Raw genomic sequence first — 18,521 nt, forward strand, 5'->3', positions numbered from 1 at the left:
ATATCCAAACAATTTTTCCTATATAATAAAATAATAAGAAATATATTCTTCGGCTTATAAATTTTATTTAATAACGGAATTTCTAAAAGATAATTTTAGTTTTGATCCAAAAAATTATTTTTTGCATGAAATGTATTAAATATATAATTAAATCATTTAATATATATAATTAAATTCGCTTGAAATTATTACAAAAAATTATTTTAATGCATCAATAAAAGTTACAGAGCGAAAATTAAAGCGATCTGTTTGCAAACATTGGCGTGAAAGAAATGCGCCAAATCCGATGCACGCGCTTTATCAGAAAAGGAGTAAAAATATCAGAATATTTGTATCAATATGAAATTTAATTGTAATGAAAATGCCTATCAATGTTAACTACATTATAATATATTAATTTAAATAAAAATATAAAAAAATAATTGCTATTTTGCTAGTTAAAAACCAATTAAATTCATTCCATAACTTGACGTGCTAACATATAAATAGAAAATAAATGTTTATAAGTGAATATAAAAGAATAAAAATCTTTCTTGTGAAATGTAAAAGGTCCTCCTTTAATGAATTTTTTGTTGCATCCAAATGCACAGCAGTATACCACCATTTTTTTAAAATTTTATAGTTAAAAACACAGCTCATCAATTTACCTCCATAGGAAAAGAATGGGGAGAAGGTTTACTGGAGGGAAAATCGTCCAGGAATCACGTGACGATGTTCCTTGCAACGAGGGATGGGGGACTGGTTCTCTCTACCTAAATTACTCCTCTAAGGTTAAATCCATTACATTCTTTTCTTGCAAGTACAGTATACTCTTGACAACCTTCTTATTAAAAAAAAAAAAATTTCCCTTGGCATTATATATTTACCTAATATTAATTTAAATTCTTAGTCTTACGAGTTTCTTCACAAAACCTTGTTATGTTGAATTTTTTCCGAAATGGAAAATTAATTTTTTCAGAAAAATCACAATTTAAGTTTATTATAAACCAATACTTTTCTATTTAATGCATATTTTTTTTTGTCTTACTTTCAAAACTAAAATTAAAGTAGTTGTATTTAGACTTATAATCAACTACATATCATTGCATACATAATTATTAGAAGTTATTTCCACATTTCATGACTTAATTTTTATAGTCATATTTTAGAATATATTTTTCTACTTTTTGGAACATATTAAACTCTGAACTTTTTATCTCGAAGACTCGCCATCTCAATTTTTTAGCGTCTTTTCAACTTTGAGATATTTGAACAGCCGACCCAGTTTATGGGCTTACGATTTCTAATTTTCAACTCCATAGCCTCGTAATTTTGAACCCAATCCAGCAGACAAGGGAACTTCTGGATCAAGTATTAAGAGAGATTTTTCCTTTGTGGAGGGCATTTTTGATAGGACTAACGAGTATGGAGAGAAAATTCACGAGAACCTCCCATGTTTAGATTGACGGAAAAGGGGCTCTAACCCATGAGGTATTGAGAGTATACTGTATTAGCAAATAATGTTCGAAAGTTATTATATTTTCTTAAAAAAATGCAAAAGAATACTTTGCTCAATTAATGTTTGTAATATATTATATAGGTGATTGTACAAAAAATAAATGTAGTATGATGCAGTGTAAAAATGGTGGGACTTGCGTCGCTCATGAGGAAAACAACTTCAAATGCCAGTGTACTCAAAACTATACAGGTACTTATACAATTTATTTCAACGTTATTACATCTGCAAACATATATTACTTAATCCTAGTTTTATTTTCTTAAATAACTTTGTTGTATAGAAAACAAGCAGGATTAGTAAATAAATCCTAAATACGTTTCAAAATTAATGCAGAATGAATTCATCGCACTGAATATCTATCTTAAGAAATTTTGAATTAGTTTTTCGCAAAAAATAAAACTTTCACAACTTTTTTAATATTTGCAAGATTAATTATAAGAAAATTACTTAAACGTGTAACCTATGTCCGTGCATTGTGATTTTACGATTATACGATTTAGATATCGATCACCAATAATCTTTCCTTACAAAATTATCCATTTCTAAATATGTGAGTCACACTCGTATATAGTAACATCTTTTTTGAAAATAAAATTTACATTAAAAACATTTAAAGGTAATAATTTAGGCAGAAATGTAAAAAAAAAATACATTTGGAAATAATTATACATTTAGTAGTAATTATACGAAAACACCTTTAGGTAATAATTTTGAATTTTGTAGTAATCCTATGAAAAATATTGTTTGAGTAGTTATTATGAATATAATACAGATTATGAAAAAAAAATCTTCGATAATTGTATTAATTTATTGTATATTATTGTATATTAGTTTAGTAGTAATTGTGTATTTGACTAAATAACTGACGGGCAGTAACTGAATACTACATTATATTCAGACGAATTTATTATAATCATAGTAAAACCTCTTTCAGGATTAATGGATAATGTTTTGAATAAGATAAACATTTTTCTTTCAGGCAATAATTGTGAATTCAGTAAAAATCCATGTAGTAAAAGTCCTTGTGGAGAAGGATCAGTTTGTGAAGAACTATTAGATGGAGGTTTTGCATGTAAATGCGCACAAGGACGAACAGGAAAATTATGCGACAAACGTAAGTCGGTAAATTTAACAATCAGTGTCCTATAAGGTGTTTTTTATGCACTGCCCTTACCATATACTTTTAGGATACTAGTCACAAATGAAATTAAAATCTACCAAGCGATTATTTGATGGAAAAAGTAGGTTATACATACAAAAAATAAAAAATAATAATTTCGTTTAATATATTACGAAAACAATACTTTTAGTGGTTTCAATCCTATCTTAAAAGTGTTAGACTATGAGAATAATTCGTCATTTAGTAATTACATATTTCCTTTTTATCATAAAAATATAGATTCAATTAGCGTTTAATACGTAGATTGAGCTGTGATAGCATATTGGCTATGTCATTTAGCTATCATTGTAAATGATCAGGGTTCTAATAGATGTAATTTGAAACCCACAAGATTTCATATAGATAAATACCAGTTTGTTTGGGTGGTAAAAGTGGCTGGCGTGCAAAGCTTTCCACTTTGTCACTATCATCTCATCGGTCAGGAAATTATGGGGAACTATTTCCATGACCCCCTATGCCAACAACTTGTTGATACAGCTGTGCTTTACTTTAACATGTTGATTAACCGCTTCCCTTACCAATTTAAAAAAAAAATTCAAAAAATCGACATATTTTTATTTTATTTATAAATGCATGGAACTAAAACAAGACATAATACACAAGTTTTAAGTTCAAATTTTAATTTTTTTAATGTGTCAAAAATATTTAATTTACCATCAGTTTACGATCCCAAATTATCTCGGGCAAATGAAAAAAAGTTAAATATGAATCTTTGTATGGGTTCACATCTTCATCATCTGAAAAATCATCAGCATTGATTTCACTTTCGTTCGCGAACGCCATTTTTTNTCATGTAAATGTGCACAAGGACGAACAGGAAAATTATGCGACAAACGTAAGTCGGTAAATTTAACGATCAGTGTCCTATAAGGTGTTTTTTATGCACTGCCCTTACCATATACTCTTAGGAAACTAGTCACAAATGAAATTAAAATCTACCAAACGATTATTTGATGGAAAAAGTAGGCTATAAATACAAAAATAAAAAAAATAATTTCGTTTAATATATTATGAAAACAATACTTTTAGTGGTTTCAATCCTATCTTAAAAGTGTTAGACTATGAGAATAATTCGCTATATAGTAATAACATATTTCCTTTTTATCATAAAAATATAGATTCAATTAACGTTTAATACGTAGATTGAGCTGTGATAGCATGTTGGCTATGTCATTTAGCTATCATTGTAAATGATCAGGGTTCTAATAGATGCGATTTGAAACCCACCAGATTTCATATAGATAAATACTAGTTTGTTTGGGTGGTAAAAGTGGCTGGCGCGCAAAGCTCTCCACTTTGTCACTATCATCTCATCGGTCAGGAAATTATGGGAAACTATACACCATGACCCCCTAGGCCAGTGTTTCCCAAACTTATGACTTGTGTGCACCCTTTCTCGTAACGCTGTTTACCACTAATAAAAAAATTAATGTATTTTTTACTATAAAAAATTGCACTATGGTTAAAAAACGCAACTAGCTGTTGATGCCACTCATTATTAACTGTTAACTCTGCAAAAAATAGCCAATAGAAAAATACGTAATCGTAAATTTTCATGGCTAGCTTTGTTTTCAAATAAACTTTTTTGAAATTTTCGTTTGTTGATATTTCGTATCAGAACGCGTACCCCCACGAAACTGTTCCCGTACCCCTGGGGGTACGCGTACCACACTTTGGGAAACACTGCCCTACGCCAACAACTTGCCGACACAGCAGTGCTTTACTTTAATATGTTGATTAATCGCTCCCCTAACCAATTTTCTAAAAAAATGCAAAAAATCGACAGATTTTTTTAAATTATGAATACAAGGAACTAAAACAAAACATAATACACAAGTTCTAAGTTGAAATTTTAATTTTTTTACGTGTAAAAAATATTAAATTTACCATCAGTTAGTTTACTGTCCCAAATGATCTCGGGCAAATGAAAAAAAGTTAAATATTAGTCTTTGTATTATGTTCACATCTTCATAATCTGAAAAATCATCTGCATTACTTTCCCCTTCGCTCGCGAACGCCATTTTTTTAAACTTTTTTTTTCTATGTCCATTCATCCACCATCGTATTATACAATTGTACAAAAGATTATACAATTGTACAACACGTCTGCAGTCCCACAAATAGCAAAACTCCCAAACAAATATTGGCAAACTTCCAATCACAGCAGATTATTATTTTATTTTTTTTTTTTTTTGTTTTTCTTCCGGCTGAATAAAAACAGTACGTTTTGAACAATTCTGCCATGCCCGAGTTTACTCGGGATAATAAATATTTGCAATCTATGCAAATCTATCCTGATTATCCTGATTGCAATCTATCCTGATTATCACGAGTTAACTCGGGATAATAAGGGAAGCGGTTAAAGCTACTTAATTTTAATAAAGATTCTAAAAATTTAAGTTAAGAGCGAGTGATAAAAAAGCACTTCATATAATAAATGTGTCTTTATATTTCAGCCAAAAAGCACTCCATTGGAATGAGAGTTCCAGATTTCAGAAACAACTCGTATTTGGAAATGCCAACATTAAAGAATGCAAAACATGCATTTTCATTAGAGATATGGTTTTATCCAAGAATGGAAAACGGAATGCTGCTCTATAATGGTCAACTCATGAATAAAAAAGGAGATTTCATAGCTTTAATATTAGAAAATGGATACGCCAATTTTATATATAATTTGGGAAGTGGAGCTATCAACATAACGTAAGAACAACTTTTAACTCATGATTCAATTTTTCTTTAAATATTTAACAATTTTTATTAACCATTGGTCAAATGAATGTTGTTCTGGGAACTTTACCGTCAGGGTATTTTTTTTGTTGTCTTTTCTGTAACATCATTCGACTACAGTCCCTGGCCAAATGATTAGATGCACTACAAGATTCTATGTATAATCTTAGCTATCAGATGATACTATACAACTTTGTTGTTTTAACGCGGTTGAAACCGGTTTGCATTTGTTTGCGTTTGTGTATCAATTGGTTAACATTGTAATGCAATTAGTTAAAAATAAATACAAATAGGAAGTATATAAAAATATCCTGAATAAAACCCCATCACATGTATGTTTAAATATGAGAGTATTGCCTATAAACTCGTGCAAAACATGCAATTATTAAAAACCAGTATGCGTTTAATAATTTGGTCTAATTATTATAATATACTAATATAGCACTTGATATGATAAATATTCTATATTTATATAATATATCGTCTAATGTATCCAATCGTTGAATTTATATTATATGTCGTCTAATATAACCAAATGATACACGACCGTAAACTAGTGCAAACCGGTTTCATCCGCTTAAAAACAATAAAGCTGAATAGTATCACCTGATAATAAAGATTTTACATAGAATCTTAGAGTGCGTCTTATAATTTTGCCGTGGACTGTATATTCTAGGAGAAGCTAATAATTCCCTGAAAAAATATGTATGGTCAAAACTACAAGAATATGGTATCATTTAACATATATCTGGCTTAATGGAACCAACTGAAAAGCTCGATAATTTTTAATGAAGAGCTTTGGTGATGATTTTGGCAAAATTTGAAATAAAATAGGGTTTTATAAAACATTAAAAAATTTGGTAATTTTGTCATCGTTAGAGCATGGCATGAAAACCATTCATTTAAAATATAATAAAATGTTTGTTGCTTATATAGCAATTTGTTTAAAAGTAGTTTTATGAAAATTTTTAAGGTCATTGCATTCGTTTAGGTTTTGTCAAGGCAGTCTATTAGGTTAAATTTTAAAAACTCACACATTTAAAATCAATGAATCAAAATAAAAACCCATCGAGTTTTGTTCACCTTATTTACCTTTATAAAAGTCATTGAATGAACTGCAGTAATTTTATCGGGAAATTAATTATAATATAATTTCGCTCGGAGCATCATTAGAAGTAGGGACATTAACTATTTTGCAAACTAATTAAAGATAGCACTTTAGCATTTTGTATATATTTTATAAAATGCAATATTTATTTTTAACATCCTTTTTGTTCCAGTTCCCGCAGGCAAATTTCTCTAAATGAATGGCATTCTATTAAAATTAGCCGTCTCAGAAGACAAGGAACATTGAAGGTAGACAATGACAGTACAGTAGTTGGTAAATCAAAAGTAAGTAAAATTAATAAGAAATATTTAACCCTTTGCCTACGGTATTCTATGTTGTACTATCACATGTGGTTCACTTTTTGTACCAGCTGTAAGCAAAAGGTTAATTATAATCTATCTGAACATCGAGTGTTCAAAATACAAATCTAAATAGAATGGCACACTGAATATCTTTTCCTTAGTTTGAATGAATATTGACTGAATATATTTTCCTCTCTGAATTCTTCCGCAACCCTTGCTTAAATGGTATAAAACAAAAACAGTAATGGATAAATACTTAGAAAGGAAGCATTTTTAATAGTTTATCAATTAAAATGAAATGTTGTTTTGAAGATAAAGCAATTTATATAGTTATGAACGGTAATATTACTTTGATTTATTTGAATAGATGTTTTCAACAATTTTTTTTATTTCATTTACAGCCTCCTCTGGCAGAATTAAACCTCTCTTTACCACTGTATATAGGCGGTGTACCCCATATTAAATATGTGCACAGAGATTCGAGAATAACCATAGGATTTGATGGTGCAATTCAAAAAATTGTGTTTAATGGTGAAGATTGGAGTAATTTAAATGAAAGAGCGGTGAAGTCTGTTGGAGTAAAAGCTTTTAAAGGAGAACCATGCGCACATGGAACATGTTTAAATGGTGGCGTCTGTATTCCTGAATTCACTTCTTTTAAGTGTCGATGTCCGCAAAAGTATACAGGAAAACAATGTGAGAAACGTAAGTATACATTTATTTAATTTCATAACAATGAGTTTTTTCACAAAATACACTTGTTGATAGGGGAAAATATTATAATAATCCATATTTTCTAATTTTATATCATTTTATAACCGTCGTGGAACAGCCGACCCGATTGTTAGGTTTACGACTACTAATGTTCAACTCCGTAGCCTTGTAATTTTAAACTCAATCCAGAAGACAAGGGAACTTCTAGAACTTTTTGATGGAACTAATCCTCACTTGCATTACATGGAGAGGAAAACCACGAGAACCTCCAACGATTAGCCTGACGGCAAAGGGACTCTAACTCGTGATCCGTCTACCACTGAGGATATTTCAAGTCAGCTCTACGGTCGGTGCAACCGGATGCGGATTCGTAACTAACAGCGATCGCTGGGATTCGAACCCGGTTCACCTCATTGGAAGGCGAACGCTCTCTCCCCTGAACCATCGCATTTCCATATTTTCTCTTTCAAAGGTGTGCAGACAAAATAGAAACGACTTAATCTGGGCCCCTTTAACTTTACTTTTTGCGTGTTCCTCCATTTCTCAAGAACTTTTTAAATGAATTGAAAAAAATTTGCACGTTCTTATAAAATTTGTTTATCGAAAGATAATTCCATGCAAAACATAGTTTTAAATAATTATTTATTGTTTTTTTTCGCATTATTTTATTTAATAATTGTCAAGACAATTTTCAATTCTGTGGTATACAAATTTTTAAATTTTTTTGAAGCATATAATTTTATTCGGCAAAATGCAAACTTAGGAGGAAATCAGTTAAATAATTCCTGAGAAATTGAATTTAATCGAATTAGAAATTATTCGACGAATTTCGTCCAAATTTTGTATTTTTCCATACAAAAATGCATACTAAAAAAAAATGCAAATATTTGGATATCTCACAATTTAAAATTGCTTTGACTATTATTAAATAAAAATAAATATAATTTTATTTTTTTATGTGTGTATTCTTCTANCGGTGCAACCGGATGCGGATTCGTAACTAACAGCGATCGCTGGGATTCGAACCCGGTTCACCTCATTGGAAGGCGAACGCTCTCTCATCTGAACCATCGCATTTCCATATTTTCTCATTCTAAGGTGTGCAGACAAAGTAGAAACGCCGTAATCTGGACCCCTTTAACTTTACTTTTTGCGTGTTCCTCCATTCCTCAAGAACTTTTTAAATGAATTGAAAAAAATTTGCACGTTCTTATAAAATTTGTTTATCGAAAGATAATTCCATGCAAAACATAGTTTTAAATAATTATTTATTATTTTTTTTCTCATTATTTTATTAAATAATTGTCAAGACAATTTTCAATTCTGAGGTATACAAATTTTTAAATTTTTTTTGAAGCATATAATTTTATTTGGCAAAATACAAACTTAGGAGGAAATCAGTTAAATAGTTCCTGAGAAATTGAATTTAATCGAATTAGAAATTATTCGACGTATTTCGTCCAAATTTTGTAATTTTCCTTAAAAAAATACATACTAAAAAAAAATGCAAATATTTGGATATCTTACAATTTAAAATTGCTTTGACTATTATTAAATAAAAATAAATATTATTTTATTGTTTTATGTGTGTAGAATTGTCTGTGGACAAAAGAATTTCGCAATTGTGTCCGAATGTTTTTCAATTCGCATAAAAGGTTTTTTCGAAATATGGCGAAATATGCAAAAAAGTAAAATTAACATTAAGGGGTGTAAATTTTGGACCGCTTTCACCGCGATGTAAATTTTGCACCGTTTTTTATTTTTGGACCGCTTTCTATAGCCATATTTCCCAGATTGTGGCTAATTCTTACATTTCGGGAGTCAGAAATCCGACGAAAAAAGGTATGTTCATTCAGAGAAAGTTTGTTTTTGTGTCCGATTTCATATGTTTAAATACCTTTTGAACTACCTAATTAGCATATTAAATAATTCACCTAATTAGTTCACTCCCTCGAACAACTGAGTCCTAGTACCTGAAAAATTGACCATTAGATTAAGCTATTTAGAGTGCTTCTTTCACTTTTTGGCGGACTGCACAATATAAAGTTTAAAATATAGCGCATACGTCTTGAAATATCTTTTAATTTAATATTTATGTAAGTCTTATAGTTTTTAAGAGCAAAAAAATGGAAACTAGTACGTTTTTTATGTTTTAAATTACACAATTCTTTATTTAATTTAGGTATTAGTGGAAATGGCTTACTACGAGCAATATCTTTTAACGGAACAACGTTTCTTACTTTCCCTTACTCCAACACTAAAGGGTAAGCTACACTTTACCCCACTTCATTTTAAAGACTATCTCTTTTTTTCTCAAATGAATTAAATGCTTTTAAATTAAAAATATTTATTTTTTTAAATTTTGAAAGCTTTTAACACTTTACATTTTATTTCTTTGAATATCAAAGCGAAATGAATATAAATTTAATATTATTTTTTGTCTGTGTGAATAACTATATTCTCAGAAAAGAAGGTGCAGTAACAAAACTGTACTTGGAAATTTCATTCTAAAATTACGGTAAAATAGCTAATAGCCGTCCATCCAATAAACCGTAAAGCTTACTGTAAAAGACATTTTTCATCCTGACAGTTTTAAACTGTTTACAACTAGTATGGTTAAAAAACCGTGAATACAACACTATGGTTTTCCTTAACCATTTACAACTAACATGGTTTCAACACCGTAAAAAGACATTAAAACGTAGATTGTTCTTCGTTAGGTAACGGGCTTTGAAGTATGTTGTGGTTGAGTTATGATTTATTAAATGAACCGGGGTAAATGGTTTAATTACTTTATCTGGTTGTTTCCTCTTTCGTAAGAGATGAGAAATGCCAGACTATTTTGTGACCAGCTGAATGGTGCTGCCCTCTAGGCGTGAGTATCGAATTATAGGAGTCCAATGTCACAAATCATGGAGTGTATTTAAGGAGTGAAAGAAATATTTCATGCTTCAAAGTGAATGGCGAAAATATTGAAATTTTCACTATTTATTGTGGGGATCAGAATTGTCAACGCTAGGGACTTTAGTCATAATTTAGTTTCCTTAAACCTAACACCCTTTAAACTTGCTGCAACTTTTACATAGTATCGAATCTCAATTAAAGTTAAAACATTGTATTTTGTAGTTAGATTTAAACAGGACAGATTTGCGCGGTAATATGGTTTAATTCAGCACCCATATTAAAATTACAACTAATTTGAATCATAATATGGTTCAACACACTAGTAAACTTCTTAACCTTTTGACACAGTTGGGACACAGGTGTCCTTTTTATATTTTTATTCTGGTGCTCTAATTACAAGCCAAAATATATTTTGGAATTTAAGAATAAAAAGTAGTCTAATAGTGACTAAAAAAAGTCTATTTTATATTTGTTCCAAAATATAAAATATAAAAAAGTAGCTTTTCTCATTCATATTCAGAAATTTATCAATAAAAGATTCTGTAAATTAAGGAAGTTTCAATAATAAATAACTGCTTCTCTTAGATCTAAATAACTGCAAATAAGTGCAATTTTGAAAAGTTTGGAAGTGAGCTGTGTTTGGATGATTTTACCTTCTACGCAGAATAAAACTACACCCGTTTTTCATGCTGTGTTTCATAATTATAGATTATTAAAATATAATATTTCTTACTTATTTTGACCTAAATTAATACAAAATAATGAAGAAAAAAAAACAGGAAAAATATGTTTTTTCAAAAAAAAATTCTGCTTCGAAGTGTTGAAGTGTTAGATTTTCAAACCATTACTTTCATAAATTATCACTCAAATATCATAAAATATCATCAGAATGAATTGCATCAAATAAATTAAATAGAACAAAAACAAATTCTTTTATTCTGAAAAGTAAGCTTACAGATTATAATGATTGAGAGCAATAAAATCTATCAAGATTTATTTTAAATTATTTCCTATGTTAAATAACTATATAAAAAAAAAGCTAAAAAAATTAAAATAAATAAATAATTTAAAAAATAGCTATTAAAATGTGATCGCTTTAATAGCAAATACAGGTTACCCATTGGTAATTATTTTAACCTGTACAGACTGTCATAAAAGCCACGACACTTCAAGTCATGGGTTGAAAAAATCTGCTTCTATTGATTTCTGCCCTCTTGGCGTTCAAAGGGCTGGATTGGTTTTCAATTACAAACAAATATACAAATATACATACAATTAAGACGTTACAGAGTTCTTTTCCTTCTTCAATATTCATATTAATTCATCAGCCAAGACAGTAATTATGAACAAGTTAATCATAAATAGAACATAAAAATACTTAAAATTAATCTTACGTAAAAACATTAAAAATACAAGCTGGTAAAAAGAAAAAGAAAGAAAAAAGAATTTTTAAAAAAAAATGTCAAACAGCAGCGGTCTCGTATACAACGCATGCGCACTGTTTACTATTACTCTTGAACACAGTTGAAAAGTGTGATGACGTCCAAATATGGAGCGCAAGCCATCAAACCCAAAACAACACCCATTTTGCCAATGGGTAATAACTAGTTTTTAACTGAAATGTTATAGCGTTTTAGAGATTATCAAAGTAAATACGAGTAATTAAAGTTTAACAGTACAGCGGAATTTGTTCCTCAATGCACTGCTACAAAAACACCATTAAAAGTTGTGTTGTTTACACTATTTACTATTAATGCTCTTAATTATTAAGAATAAACGAACTCAAAGTTCGATTGCGAACTTTTTCTCCCTTCTTTATAAGTCAACCACTTTTTGATGTGGATTATCAAATTGTTGTCTCGCGAGCACAGATTTTACTGTACTTGCTGATACTACTATGCATCTGATAGGTCCAGAAGACGCAGATCAAACAGACTCCAAGTTCGATTTCGAACTACTTCTTCCTCTGGTTTACTGTTTTGGACAAATGAGGGATCCGATCTGCAGAATGATTATCTGGCTGCTGCAATTGTTGATGGTTTTCCAGAACTCAATTTCAAGCTTGGAAAACAAAAGCATCCTCTGTCTGTGAGGGTTGATCAAAAAGTGGATGATGGATTGTGGCATTCAGTTTCATTTCACAGGTATAAAGTCTCTTACACTATTCATTACTTGCTACTAAAAATTGTTTAAAAATTTCTTTGACAATATACACTGGTGTAAGAAATTAAGAGAATCTGCAGACTTGTTCGATTATCTCTAGAACTACAGGACCAATTTTAATCAAATGTGATATGTACATACATTGATACAATACAAAACAAATGACCATTCAACAATTGTAATACACACGCATGATCGTGCTCATCACTCATTAAGGTCTGTAAATATGAAACAGCGCTTGCAGAATAAACAAAAAAAGTTGAGTTAATAGGGGATAGGGCCCCCTCTGACACATATACAGGCCTTGCAGCGTGGTTTCATACTTGAAATAAGGCAGTTTAACATTTCCTGTGGCAATTGGCCTGAATTGTCCTGTGGCAAATTTCATACCTTCCGACTCCAACGAGTGTTACACGTGATCATGCAATTGTTGAATTACAATTGTTGAATGGTTATTTGTTTTGTATTGTATCATATGTATGTACATATCAAATTTCATTAAAATCAATCCAAGTAGTTCTGGAGATAAACGACCAGATCTCCAATTTAATTGAATTTCTTACACCAGTGTAATTCAAAAATTTAAAGCTGATAGTTATTTTAATATTAAAATTGTTTGATATGAAATAATATAAACGTTATACTTTATATGCAGGGTTATTCATTTCCAATTTCATTTGTAAATTTAGAAAGGAAGTTAAGTACAACATTAATATTGCAAATCACAGAGCAACTTATCATCGAAAATGACGCTACATACGAGCTCTGCAAGTTAGTCGCGAAATTAATAATCTACAACAAAACAGCTACATCTGTAGCTATTAGAATGCAATTTTCAAACATAATAATTTAGGAAATTAGCAAAAATTTATGTCATTAACATAAGCAATAATTAATGAAATTTATGATAATTAGCAATAATTAATGAAATTAACCAAATTTTAGCTAATAAATAAAAATTGCAGTTCAAATGCGCACGCACAACCTGTCTGTTATAATGAAACTCCCCTGGCAGCATATTTCCGGCTAGGCTAGGGATTGTGGTGCAAATCTCAATCCTTATGCTTTTGATGTACCTTAACCTCTACTTGAAACACTCATTCTGTGTGACGTAATGACGTCTAAATTTGATAAAATATACTATAGTATATTGTTAACATTAATATAGTTTTGCTTTTCAATTATTTTAGGCGAAAGCGTCTTGGAGAAATAAGAGTGGACAGAAATTATTTTGTTTCAAATGTATCAGAATCAGGATCAATAGACTTACATACTGATGGGGTCTTATGGATAGGTTAGTATACTTTATTTATTTGTACTTGTTTTATTATACGGTACTGCGTGGTTTCCTTACAATATTACGTCATTTTAGTTTTACTATGCCGAATAATTTTTTATATTAATTACATTGATTGATTTTCATAACTAGGAAACGAACATTCACACCCCATTGACGATTGAGTACGATCACGTGAGCATCTTCACAAAATAAAATATCTTAAAAACTTAAATAATTGTTTAAGTTATGGTCAACCTAATAGTCATAGAACTACTTGAAATATCATTAGCTGCTAACTAAGGATATTTGAGTGACTTTTAAAAAACCGAATACGTAAATTTATAAATAAATTTTATAATATGCTCTTATTATATTATTTATTACCTTATTCTATTTTACTGAATCTATCAAAAACGCACAGAGAAATAGAAAAATTATGCATTCTATTGTATATTCCCTAAAGATTATTCATTATTAGAAATACAATATATCGTTCCTCTTTATTATGAGATACCGGAATCTTTCATAAGCATTCTTTAGAAATTTCGATTGTTTTCAAAGATGTATTGCATTAAGAAAGTCTTTATGTTGGAAAACAATTAAACTTGGTTTCGCGTCTTCGAAAATAGAAGCTTACATTGATTTCCGTTGATGAAGAGAGGAATAAACAATGTAGAACATGTAACCGAAGTAAACAATGCTGGTTAATTCTCTTTATTGTAATGTCTAGCTTTTTGATTTTAACAATGAGAAAATTTTTACAAAAAGTAGTCATTTGTTAAAAATGTTAAAATGCAGGTTAATGCATATTTTGATACTTTTTCGACTCTTACTATTTCCTGCTTAGTCTCCTATTTTATATATAAAAAAATTGTAATCTGAAATAATAATGTATTTTTTTATAAAGAAGTTAATATGTATTTAATGTGAAATAATAAAAATATTGTAAATTATCTTTCGCCTTATAAGCGAATAGTTCAAAGCATGTATAAAATGCAAGGAATTTAAAAACGAAATACAGTGTTCATTATTCTAGATTTGTTTTTCAAAATTATACTAATACAATTCAACAATCCGCCATTTTCAAAAAAGGTAATTTTATTAGTTTTTTTAAACGCACTATAATTTTTTGTAGGATTTTGAATAATATTGGTATTTTGCAGTATTTACATTAGGAGATCATCATGCAACTGAAGAAAATCATAAGCACAACGGAATTTTAAGAAAGCATCATATATTTAAGTGTAAAATATATAGTTTTGAAAAAATAAGCGGTGAAATTTTTAAGACATTCATTTAAACACGAGCCATTGCATGTTTCATGTTTAGAAAAGTTTGACTAAAAATTGTAGGAAATGCTTAACAAATGTATCGAATTATACAAATTACGATAGATAAATTACAAATTATATAAATCGAATTATTTATATATTATATACCTAGTTTTAATAATGCTGAGACTTACCACTGCAAATCAGAAACTATATATATATTTTTATTTACTTTAGGTGGCGCTCCAAAATTACCACTAGGATTGCCATCTGATTATTATAGCGGTTTCTCTGGTTGCATAGATTCAATTATTATCGACAAAAGTCCGGCCCATCAACTAATCATTGAAAAAGGAAGCACTCAAAGGTGCGAAAGCTCAAAGGTTATGAATTGATATGTTTTGAAAGCAAACGTCCATCAGAAACATTGACACTTTTTTTAAAAATTATTTTAGTTACTGGCAAAAAACTTTAATGTCGTAAGTAAGTGATATGCCCCAAAAATATCGGGGCTTTGCATCATTATCGGGATTTTGGAACATTTTCTTGATTTGAAATCCTACAAAGGTGTGACAGTGTGACTTCAGATAAATTTATGTTGCCACTGCAAATGTGAAACTTTTACAATGCGTCGTTTTCTTAAAACTTTTTAAGATACTATCTTAGCTTTTAGCAACATAATCCATGCGGAATAATATTAAAAAGACCAATATTCAACTCTTGTGGTACCAAGGTGAGGTTGGTCATTTTGACTGTAGCTAGAAAAAAGTCACAGATAAAAGTCTCGTCCAGCTACTTTTACTTAGTACTGTCTTGGATAAAAGTCTCTGGATAAACGACAAGATCAAGTACTGTGCGTTTTGCAAACTTAAAATATTACCAATTTTAATACATGAAATGTGTGCTAAGACCGTGAACAGAAATTGAAAACTGAAACCATCAACTAAAAATTTGTTAAAAAAAAATAATAAAGCTCTGATCAGATAAGTTATGAGCAGATGACTGACTAGAAGATATGACCAGAAAAGTTTTTTCTAAGTGGCTTTGGGTGTACTTTCTGAAAAAGAGCTGATAGACTTTGCCATTTATGTGCTGCGCTCACGAAACATTTCAGAACACAATATAAATTTGAATTTTTCATATAAATTTAAAATTTTCGTGTGTGAATGCAAACTATAAAGTTACGGATGTTTTAATGTTTGAAAACTATGGATGTTTTTTGCATGTAAGAATTCAAAAGAATTTCGGCACTAAAAACTGCTTCCTTAAAAAGAAACTGTTTTGGAAAGGGATTTTTTAGAAATTTTAAAAGTTTGTTGAACTCTTAAAACTTTTAAATTTGATACTTTTTAAACATTTTTCTAATTCTAATGGAAATGATAAACTACCTTTGATATTTTTTAAGAAATAAAAACTATGTATTATAGAACGCTACATATATTTTGTAAACAATTTATGTAAATATTTTGTGTGTATAAGCAATTTACTGTTTTATGTAGTTCACAACATATTATACCCATTGTAAGAATGATGCTTTAAGCAACAGATTGTGGATGTAAGGACAACAATTTTCTTCTCGGTTTAATATAAATGTTGCCGGCAAAGTGTGAATCGCCGGCATTGTATGGAATGCCGGAGGTTTTTAGGCAAAGTAAGAAATGTGAGAAGTATTACATACTTTCTCTAGGCATTGTATAAAATGCCTAGGCATTCTATAGAATGCCAAATGCTATTTAGGCAAAGTATGAAATAAACGTCCTGATGAGGTTATTATGTAAATGATATGCATGTTACTGTGATTGACCGAAATCGGTGGTTGCTGACTTTCACTGGCGAATGTTGACAATCACATAGTCGCTTTGGTGAATTTCCGAAATATTTATTACATCCGATTTTATATTAATTTATTCGTAGATATAACTCCATTTATTCGATATTTTAATACTTACTGACGATTGATTAGAACAAACATCAGTGTTTGGAGTATCGGGCAAATGTATAACGGGCAATGGCACTTGACCTTAAAAAAACATCAGTGCAGGGTATACCGGGCAAATATATACCGGACAATGGCACTTGACCTTAAAAAATATCAGTATAGGGTATGCAGGGCAAATGTATACCGAGCAATGGCACTTAACTAGACCTAGTATGACTAGACCTTTGGTAAATGTCCGAAATATATACTAGGTCTTGTGGCACTGCCCGGTATACATTTGCCCGGTATACACTAAGCTGATGTTTTTTTAATGTCAAGTGCCATTGCCCGGTATACCCTACACTGATGTTTTTTTAAGGTCAAGTGCCACTGATCGGTATACATTTGCCCGGTATACCCTACACTGATGTTTCTTCTAATCTATCGTCAGAAAGTATTAAAATATCGAATAAATGTAATTATATCCACGAATAAATTAATATCAAATCGGATGACGTTTTGAATTTATCATTTTTGAATGACATTTTGACGAATCGGAGATGTATTGTGTACTTTGCCAGTTTCTCATTTGGCATTCTATAGAATGCCTAGGCAATGTGCGAAATATAAATCATTTCATACTTCGCCGGCTAATTTTGGGCATTCTATACAATGCCTAGGCATTCCATACAATGCCTAGGCATTCCATACAATGCCGGTAACGTAAATATAACAATGGAAATTTGAGTAGCTTAGTTAAATTTCAACTCTCCGAATATTGAAAATGTGTATATATACTTTCATAAATTTTTAAAGAAGATAATTTGAAATATTTTCTGACACGAAATTTTTTCCACAGAGAAATATAACATAAGATGTAAATTTACTACGAAAGTATGGCACTGTATTTACTGAGGAAATAAACTTTTTTGAAAAGAAGTTTAATGATATTATTTATTTCACATGTGTTTTAAGTTACGATATTTTATACTAAAGAAAATAACTTTAAAAATTTCGATGAACTATAGGAGACTAATAAAACAGAAGATCTCCTAAAAAAAGACAGAAAGATCTCAGAGACACCTGCACGTATAGTTCGTAATTATCTGAAGATTTATTCCTTAATGAACGTTTAAATTGATGCTTAATTAACGTTTAAATTGGTGTTAGGTTTGTGAAATAAAATTTAAAATTCTGTTTTATTTTCGTCTAAATTGCGTTCATAAATGTTTTTTTTTTTTAAATCTCAACTAAATTTCGATATACACTATTTTAAATAATGACTATTATAAAAAAATACTAATATCCAATAAATTCGAATTCGAAATTCGAATTCGAATATCCAATAAATTCAAACAGTAGAAAAATAGAAGTTCTAAATTGCTCTTTATACCGTTAAACAAAAATGCCTCTTTAATTGTGATTCAAACAAAATTACAACTCATAGTATACTG

General features: G+C 29.8%; 1 protein-coding gene across 1 annotated transcript in view; it reads left to right on the forward strand.

Moving 5' to 3' along the window:
* LOC107448483 (agrin) overlaps positions 1–18,006 on the forward strand; it is a 111,503-nt gene extending 93,497 nt beyond the window's left edge. Inside the window, exons 21-29 of the mRNA XM_043039471.2 lie at positions 1,580–1,687; positions 2,478–2,612; positions 5,135–5,381; positions 6,689–6,800; positions 7,220–7,523; positions 9,715–9,796; positions 12,347–12,580; positions 13,790–13,893; positions 15,387–18,006. Coding sequence (XP_042895405.1) covers positions 1,580–1,687; positions 2,478–2,612; positions 5,135–5,381; positions 6,689–6,800; positions 7,220–7,523; positions 9,715–9,796; positions 12,347–12,580; positions 13,790–13,893; positions 15,387–15,544 — 1,484 coding nt within the window. The 3' untranslated portion in view covers positions 15,545–18,006. The remainder of the gene's footprint in view (positions 1–1,579; positions 1,688–2,477; positions 2,613–5,134; positions 5,382–6,688; positions 6,801–7,219; positions 7,524–9,714; positions 9,797–12,346; positions 12,581–13,789; positions 13,894–15,386) is intronic.
* Positions 18,007–18,521: the final 515 nt, after the last annotated feature.

This window comes from Parasteatoda tepidariorum, chromosome 7 (genome assembly GCF_043381705.1).
Source record: "Parasteatoda tepidariorum isolate YZ-2023 chromosome 7, CAS_Ptep_4.0, whole genome shotgun sequence".
NCBI classification, from domain to species: domain Eukaryota; kingdom Metazoa; phylum Arthropoda; class Arachnida; order Araneae; family Theridiidae; genus Parasteatoda; species Parasteatoda tepidariorum.